Source organism: Durio zibethinus, chromosome 5 (assembly GCF_047325235.1).
Source record: "Durio zibethinus cultivar Kanyao isolate XHJ-2024 chromosome 5, ASM4732523v1, whole genome shotgun sequence".
In the NCBI taxonomy this organism is placed as follows: domain Eukaryota; kingdom Viridiplantae; phylum Streptophyta; class Magnoliopsida; order Malvales; family Malvaceae; genus Durio; species Durio zibethinus.
In genome coordinates, this window is record NC_143166.1 from 31,857,432 (window position 1) to 31,867,351 (window position 9,920).

General features: G+C 31.7%; 1 protein-coding gene across 1 annotated transcript; it reads right to left on the minus strand.

Annotated features, from left to right (window-relative positions):
* Positions 1-56: 56 nt before the first annotated feature.
* On the minus strand, positions 57-3,137 carry LOC111282435 (U-box domain-containing protein 26-like). The gene is given in 2 exon segments (XM_022870510.2): positions 57-1,529; positions 1,532-3,137. Coding segments are annotated over 2 exon segments (1,251 nt in total). The 5' UTR covers positions 2,753-3,137; the 3' UTR covers positions 57-1,499.
* Between the last annotated feature and the right edge of the window lie 6,783 nt (positions 3,138-9,920).

Here is a 9,920-nt window from a genome sequence, read left to right on the forward strand (position 1 = left end):
TTAGGCCCCAAACTTTTTATGGCACAAAAGCATACCCAAACAGACTACAGATATATATTTCTTGTCTTGTACGAGGTTGGAGAAAAGCAGGTGTTGCTCTTCCATTGTTCCCTATTCACAACCTTGAATGGATAAACCTTGATAATTACTTCATACTTTCTATAGCTACCATGCAACACAAAGATCGATAACTGATCAAACCAAACTCGAATTACAAAGAACGATGGGAAAAAACTGTAAAAAGCAATGGGAATTTATTAGTTATTACTACAAGTTTAAAAGCCACTAAACAACAATTTGGTTCTACCCCAGTTGACTCGTCGTCTGGACGCAGTTGGCAGGTCATGGCACTGGCAACGTTTAATATGTTCATGTTCTGGCTCTGGTTGTTTTCGAGCAATGTGTCAAAGCACTAGTCAACTTCATGAAGCTTTTCTGTGGTTGTCGTCAACCTAAACCAATCCGGAGAGCTATACTGTCACAAAAACTTTCATCATCTAAAGATCGACGTGTTCTTCTGCAAACTATTTCCAAGCTATAAAACACGTGGGTAATTCTACTCGTGCCAAATTCAGAAGAGTTTAAAGGGAAGACTTTATTGGTTGAGCCCCAAATGCTCCAAAAATCAAAGAAGGCGCAGAGACAAACGAATTTCCAATCTGTTGTTGTAATCAAAATATGGTGACAATTTGTTTTTCGCGGCATGTGAGCACTAGTAGCCATCACTCACAGGGAGGAAGAACATTAACCAGCCCATGTGATTCCATCATCCATGGTTTTATTCCAACAACATGTGACCCATCATCTCCCCAAATCTTCAAGCCACACACTTATTTTTCCATTTCAACTTGGGATGTGGACCCTACCCTTCCCTGTTTGCAACCCATGATTCTTCTGTGGACCTGTCGCATGCACGCTGCGAGCATGAAAAGCTAAATATTGGCAGTCCTCGGTCAAAACCCAGTTCCAAGCTTTCGATGTTCCCTATCAAGCCTGTGCAGAAAGTGAGAAAAAAGAAAGCCAGGAATGAACAGAGTACAACCAAACCAAGAAATAAACAAGGAAACCACATTTTTTACTGTCAGGCCTCGGGAGAAAATAGGAAAAAGGGAGAGAAAAGGAACGATGAAGGGGTCTGGATTCCAGGGGACAAATTTTCAGATATGAATGTGGTTTATAAGGATCAGCTTTCTATAACCAGTTATCAGATAGTAGACCCACGTTTATTCTCCACTCTAAACTTAACACATTTGTTACATTTGATTGCCTGAAACTGATTCTGTACTGTGTTTGTAATTTGTACCGAGAAAATATCTATCTTTTTATTTGCTTTCCTGAACAAAAATTCTTACGTGCAAAATTGCATACAAGAACATTACAATACTCCTTTATGTTACCTCATCTAAGACCCTGAAATTTTCTTTTTTCTGTTCATTTAAACAAAAATAACAAAATCAAAATCTTTTCTTCTTAAAAAAAAATCTAATAAGCAGTATCATTCAAAAGGGTACGACTTCACTGCAAGCAAAAAATCATCCGAATTCTCGATAGAATCTTCAGGCCACGAATCCCGAAGCAACTTAAGCAGCATTTGAGCCTTCCTCTTAGCCCTGTCTGTACAATCACTTTGAACCAACAACAGCAACTGCGTCAGAACACCTGCACTTACCGCGTCTCTTTGACTCTGTTCCGACTCCGAACACAGTGCCAGGAGTGCACCAGCTGCGTACTCCGTAGCCCTGTCCGAAATTTTTAATATTGTTGTGACCAACAATGGAACCGTTAGCGCGTGTGCAACAAACGCAGAACACCCCGAGGGGATCCGGCATAATAACTCTATCGTCGCCAAAGCTCGTTCAGCGTCGCACTTATCCAAATCGGCTAACCGGTCGATCAAAGTCTCGGCTGCTCTGGTTTGAACCGCTTTGTGCCTGGTTTGTTTTACTAAGCATAAAGCGAAAAGAGCTCGAATGCCGATTTTTAACGCGCGTGGGTAAGAGTTGAGGCTTTTCAATACGTCGGCAACGCCTTCGAAGATTTCATCTACATTGCTTATCTGAGCTCGCAGATCTGACGATCTTGTTCCAACGAGAACGATTTCGACGAGCGAAGCTGAGTTGACTCGGACTTCAATAGAGGAATGGAGCAAGAGTTTTGATAGGTAGATTACTTTTTTCGAATCCGAAGCGATTGATGCGCACTCGGATTCGGTAAGTTGAAACATTACTAAAAGTGCAAGTGCCTCCTGGTTCAACTCCGACGAACCGGAACCAGTATCTGAAAATACGATGCTTATGAGTATCTCACGTGCGTCATGGGAGGATATCATGGAACGGTTTTTCTCGGAATCGCAGGCTAGTCCCTTGAGTCGACGCAGAGCAGAAAGACGAGACTGAAATGGATTCGAAACGGAGGAAGCTTGATTCAGTAAGGATCGAACCATGGTAGGCTCGGCAGGTTGTTTAGGGGTAGGAATTCGCTCGATACCAAAGGCCTGGTTGGCGACACACCAATCTTGAATAAGGCGGCGAAGGGTATGGTTAGGGATGAGAGTGAAGTCAGAGAGTGGGGCTCGAGTAACAGGACACGTTGTGTTACCGGTTGCAACCCATGACTCGATGCTAGTTCGGTCATAGGTTTGACCAGTGCAGACTGCAACAGGGTCACGCATGAGCTCAAGTGATATAGGACACCTGAAATGATAAGGAACTTGAACACCAACCAAATCTAATGGCTCCATACTTCCAGGCATCTCCAGAGAAGAAGGAAAAAGAAAAGAAAAGTAGATCAGTTTGGCGGCGAGACAACTGAAAATTCTGTGGAATTTTAGTATGGAGCCTGGTTTTGGTTTCACACTTGTATGAAAATTTTGGGACAGAGAGAGACAAGAACCCAACACAACAGCTAGAAGGGGGTGGTGGGATGGGACTGGGAAGACAGAGGGAAAGAGAGCTTGAGGAGGTCTGCCCTTATCTGAAGGGCCACACGTGTGGCATTTATAAGTCTGGTTTCTGGAACCTAACCAAGAGTTAAAATTGAGGAAGGGTTTGGTCAAAGGAAATGTGCCACTTCTTGGGTCCCACTCTTTTCCCGCCTAAGATCTAACTTCTGTTTACATCGACTAAAACACAACTAGAGTGTAGTGGGACTGATTGTTTATTACTGCTACTGTTTTGTTTTTTCAGAGTTGATTAAGATTCATGCCATCATTAATCATGGGTTGGAATTTTTTTTTTGCAATTGAGTCCTTATGGTTTGTTGTCTTTCTACATCATGCACTTTTGTTTTTCGTTTTTTGCGTTTTAAGTTTTTTCTTTTATAAACCGTTGAGAATGTGAGGTATTGGCACATTGCTTTTCCGGCAAATTTGAATTATTTTTACAGTTTAACTCAAGTTCAAGCTTCTAAGAGTAAATTCAAGGATTGTGTTTTATATTTTTTGACAAATATTATTTTTAAAAAAAATAATTTTTTTTTCTTTTTCTTATAAATTAGATACTTATTTTATATTAACCAATGGCTTTAATATAATAATAAAATAGAAAATGGAAAATTACTTTATAAAATTATAGCATTTTGTACAATAATTATTTATTTATTAAAAAATTGTGTCTGAATCTTTATTAATCCTAATATAAGAAAATAACGTATTTTATGAATATATTACGATTTAAAAATTTAAATCCCTTTTACTTTATATTGGGATAAGATTCACATATGAGTAAAAAATTCAATGAGATATCTTAAGACCCAAAAACTCAATAACTTAAACTTTTAGATTAAAGTGGTATCTAACATGTATATATAAGTTTTTTAGCATGCTCCGTGGGTTTCAAGTATGATTTATCTCTCCAATAACTGATATGAAAGCTGAAAGTTCAACTTGAATGTAGCAAGTATGTGAAATTGAAACACCTAAAAAGGCGATGTATTGAGTCAATCTATAATAGAGTGCAAGGTTGTGTGCTATAATTGAGTTCAAGCTTGAAAGTCATTAAAACAACCTAAACAGCAAAGTTGTATGCTATAATTGAGTTCAAGTTTGAGACACATTAAGATAACCTAGGCAACAAGATTGTGTGCTATGATTGAGTAAACTTGAGAGGCATTGAGACATCCTAAACCTATAGAGAGTTAAGATTGAATACTAAGCTTAAGATGCACTGAAACCATCCAAGATGTGAAGTTGTTTGATTCAAAAAGGTGTTTATAGGACTTATTCATACATGAAAGCTGATGTAAGATTTAATCAAAACTCACAAGTGAATAGGAAGCATCGAGACAATCTAGTCAACAAAATTGTGTGTTATGATTAAGTTCAAGCTTAATGGGCATTGAGATAACCTAAACCCACAAAAAGACAATGTTGAATGTTGGGCCTAAGGTGCACTGAGACCATCAAAGATATAAAGTTGCTTGGCTACAAAATAAGTGTTGATAGGACTTACTCGCATAGAAAATTTGAGGTGAGACTTGATCAGAACTCACAAATAAATAAGAGAGATTGTTGAGATAAAGTTCACATGTACAAATAAAAAATTTTATATCACTAAAAAATTTGAATGAGATATACTATAAATATATGAATAACCTAATAATTTAAGTTTTTTGACTCAAATAATATTTAATATGTATATATAAGTTATCTAATGTGTTTTCGTGAATTCTAAGTGTGACTTATCTCCTAAACACTTTGCTATAATTTTTTTTTTTTTACCATTTGTAAGTATTGAAAACTTGAAAAAATTACATTAGAAATTATAATCAGTGTATTTCTATATGAAAGTAGTGTGGTTAAAAGTAAAAAACATAACAAATTGCTATAGTAAATAAGGGAAGCAGAAATGAATTTACAGGCAGTATTGTCCGGTTAATGAAAATTAATTTTAAAAATATTTTAACAGGGTAATTTGTTGGTAAATTAAAGCTCTTTGTTTTGTAGTATCCAATTGGATGAACATTAAGTTATAAAGAATGTAAAGTCCATTGTGATTAGATTCTGTTTAGCAAACGAAAAACATAAAAAAATTTCTCGATTCACGCTCATAAATATAATATATATATATATAAGATTAAATGATAAGTAAGATATTATTATTTAAAAAAATATTTTTGCATTCAATACATTATTTTTATTTTTACCAAAATTCAAAAAAATAATACATTTTTAAAATATCATCCTAACTAGTACTATTAAGCATTTGTTAATATTTTTATTTAAAATGTTGAAAAATACTTAACGAAAAAAAAAAGGGAAAAAAGGTGTACGCAGAAAAGGGAAATTGATGATATGTGTTGAGTCATCAGAAATCCATTGGATAATGTTGAAAGGAATCAGAGAATTCCGTACTCGGGGCGCAAAGCACGGATTGTAACAGCAGCAAGCAACCCAAGTAAAAATTTTGTTTCTTATCTTGTTTTTGTTGTTTCAGATTTTTGAGAAAGAAAACAATGCTCACTCTCTCAAAGGTTATTTATTTATTTTATAGCTGGAAACACAAGCTGTTCTGCACGTGCATCGGGGAAAGCAAATATTGTGTAGGATGTAGCGGCAATGCATTGCGCGGTTGACCGGAGACAGCAGGGTCGTAGGGGGGGAGGCCTTGCTCGTGGGGCGGACCGTCCCCCAACACACGTCTGTTTTCTAAACAACACCGATTATTCCAGCTCTTTCTCTCTTTGCTCTGTTTCAAATAGACTAAGAAAAAAATCAAAAAAATAAAAAATAATTAAAAATTATATTATTTAATTTGATTTGATTTGAATTAATTTTTTATTTAATTTAAATCAAATTCAGATATTAAATAAATATATTAAGATTAAATTAAATTTTAAATGAAAATATAAAAAATAAAAAATAATCAAATTATATATATTTTTTAATTTTTATAAAATAAAAATAATTATTTAATATATAAATATATTTAAATATATCAAAAATTTTATTAAGTAATATATAAAAAAATTTAAAATTAATAAATTAATAAATTAAATCGAATAAAACTAATAAAATTTGATTTGAATTAAATTAATTTAAAAAAAATTCAATTAAAATTTAAATCATATTTTAAAATTTTATATTATTATAAATTAATAAAAAAATCAAATTTAATCCAAGAATCATTATTATCCCAAATTTTAGGTGCTTCTTAAATAGGGAATCTAAATACATGTTATGCTGAACAACAACAGTTGGCCTCACCATGGTTTTAATTCATATTTGAGAGTAATAAAAGCAGAAATTAGTTTCCATTAGCAGGCTCCCAAGTAACGTAATTGAGCACAGCCTCCAAAGACAGAAAGACAAGAAAGGTCCAATTCACTGGCTCCAAAGCAAAAAACATGCGACAGATTCTTGTTTCTCACTCTAATTTTTTATTTTTAAAATTTTTAATTTACCCTTATAAATCTAAATCTCTTTAATCTTGTATTTAATTGACTGAAAAAATTACACGAATAAACTCAACTTTCAAGTAAGCTTCACAAACAATAGATTGACGTACAGTCAAGGTCTGTAATTTTTTTATTTTATTTCTGTTTTGGGCGGGAACTGAAAAGTGGAAAGGGCATTTTGGTTACCATAGACTGAGGATTGTGGGACCCACTTGATCAACGTCGTCCAATTATGTTCGGTCCTACCCATTTATAAACGGACAATATTTACTAGAAAATTTTTAAGTAAATTTTATCATTTTTTTTTATTAAAAATAAATAAATAAAAATTTTAAATTAATAAATTAATAGAATTTAATGTAAAGATTAGTAAAAAAGTTCTTTATAATTTAATTTAGATATATTTTTATTCAATAATAAAAATTTTATTAATATTTTTATTAAAAATATTTATTTAATAAATTTATTAAAATTTATTAAAAATTTTAAATTTTATGCTATTAATCTATATGATAAAATGTTGTAATTTATCAATTTTAATTTTTAATTTTATTTATTCATTTTTAATAAAATCTTTACGTACCTTATAAAAATTATAAGTATTTTCCTTTATAAATCATCCTATCGATGTTATCCACGGTTTTTTTTTTTTTTGGGCTAATTTTTAATTGGTCAACCCGAATACAGAGGTGGAGAAACAACCAGGACCCGCACAATCCTCTGTGTATATCTTGACCTTTGACCTTTGACTGCCACTACTACTGTATTAGTAATAGACAATTCAAACCTAATTGGACTTATTACCATCTTTTATCATTCGAACTTTTTCATATTTCATTTTAATCCTTCGTAATTTCTATATCTTCTTTCCCATCCCGAAAGATTGTATGAAATTTTAGTAAATAATATTTGTCACACTTATTTTCTTCATGGCTTTTAAAAGCGACCCTAGGAAAGTATTATCAAAGCTAATTATAGACAACTGTCAAAAAAGATCTCGTCTAGTTCAAGGGTCTAATTAAACTAAATAAAAGTTTCTTTTTTTTTTTTTAATTTACTTCAAATTGAAGGTTTCACTTCCATCAGGTGCTGTTCATAACCTTTCTTCTTTACAAGTATTTTTTTTTTTTTTTTCAGTTTTTGCCACCTTTTTTAAGGCACAACAGGTTTAAGAGTATGTAGATTGTTTTTTTTTTTTTCTTTGGAAAAGCCCGTCAAAGTTTAAGATGAAATGTATGTTAAATTTGTCATAAAAAATAAGAAAAATATAAAAAATAGTATTTTAGAATACCTTTCAATATTCAAATCAACCAAATTTTAGAAAAAAAAAACAAAATAAAAGAGAAGAAAATAAAAAAATTAAAGTGGTACGAGAGTTGACAAAAGTGGTAATATGTGAATGTTGGGTGCATTAACATTTAGGTTCGAATCCTTTCACATTGCCTCATTGGTAGGCAATCTATAAGTCTAAAAAATCATAGATAAAAATATAATGAATCCATAAATCCCAATTTGAATTGGCAATTTACCATGACTTTAGAGATGTGATAATCTTCCCTACTGCTTAAGTTTTATCAAAAAAATTAAAATCCAACCAACATGCCTTTACAAAAAAATTAAAATCAAACTTTTTTCCTTACTATATATATATATATTTATTTTTTTTGTTTTTTTGGTTTTGCATATTCCATTGCCCTTTACGTCGCCCAACTTCATTTCATTGCATGCATGGTATTTCTTTGTTGTTTGATTTTAGTATTGTGGTTTACTAAATGGTTTTGTAGAAATTAGTTATTATATTTGTACTCATCATTTGTTTTGTATGAAACTTTTATGTAAAGTGAAAATCACAAAATGGCTTATACCAATAAAATATTATTGGTTTAGGATGTTTTATATATATTGGTCTAGTAATTGTAATTAACATTGGTTGTTTTTTACTGTGTGATATTTAGAGAGATAGCTTGATGTATTTCGTATAATTATGATCAAAATCGTCGATAATATGAAATTCGAAAAACATATATCTTATGCTATTGAACATGAAGAAAACATACTCGTAATGAAAAAAAGAAAAGCAAGGGGATGTGGTAAACAAATTAAAGCGATTGAAATGAAAACTCACATTGATTTCAATCAAAGTGGGCAGCCTATGTTGTATGGAACTGCCAAGTTGGCTAGTCACATTAAAATTGTCGTTTGTAGTAGTATTTCTATTATGTACCATAATTGGTGAATGGTTCCTGATGATAAAAAGGATCGTATATAGGAGTTGGGTGTGATATCTTTATTCAACAATATAAAAAATTTGTAAATTTAAAAATTTAATTAAAATAATTTGTTCATACTAATTATTTTAAATTTATAAGAATAGTTTGACGCCCAAATGAGTATAAAAAGCTTGTGTTGCAATTGGCTGGAAAAATATTCCATTCAAAAAATTTAAGAGCAGATTGACAATCTAATATATTTTACCGTTCATTGCTAATAGTGATTTATTGGCTAATCCTCTATCATCACATGCAGATATTATTAGTTATAAAGAGTGGACGCATTTTGTTCGATATTGTCTATTAAAAGAATTCTCGATATATATACCCAATATGTTAATTGTTTATAATATTTTGTTTAATATATTCGATATTTTAATATATGATTTACTTTATTTATTTTTTTCCAAAAATTAAAGAATAACAAAAAAATATTCGGATCAAATAAGTATATCACCATGGACTTTGAAAAAGAGTTATGCAAATACAAACATGATCTTGTAAGTATTCACACATTTTTTTTAATACTCATAGATGAATATTTATGAATACTTGTTTAATAGATTCTGATTCTTATATCGCCTTAATTTATCAAGAATCATCTAGCTCTAGAACTGAAGTTCCTAGATGAGATGTGTGGAAACAATGACATATGTGAAAAGATAGATTGTTCGTAGATGAAGCAATTGAAAATATGGCTAAAAAGATTATATATATAACTGATCAATTTTTTACGTATGATTGGCTTTGTGCTTGTATGCATGACTATATATTGTATAACTTTGTTATTACGCACCATCTTATTGTGTTTTAGGATGAATTTGCTACTAAATTTGATTTTGGTGAACTGTCAATCGATTATGACGAAAATCCCTTGTCTTTAGCATTAGGATAAAAAAAAATGATCGAGTTCATGGGGTTGGCAGATTTGTGTTGCCATCAAAGTTCTTTTGTAATTAACCCAAACCCTTTTTAATGAATAATGTAGAATATAAAGTAATTATTCAGCAATAATAGTAAAAACTTAATGAGCAAGAGCAATGCCTGAATGATTAACAATAACGACTCATAGCTTTGGAGCCGATGTTAGTAGCAATATAGCCTAACATGCTTAGAGGGGTAGTCTGTTACCGACATCTAGCAAGGATAAGCTTTCGCAAATCAAGTTTGGTAGCAAACCTAAACTCCAATAATGATCATTATTTTTATTTTGTTTATTCACTTAATATTTATTTATTTGATTTTAATACTTATATT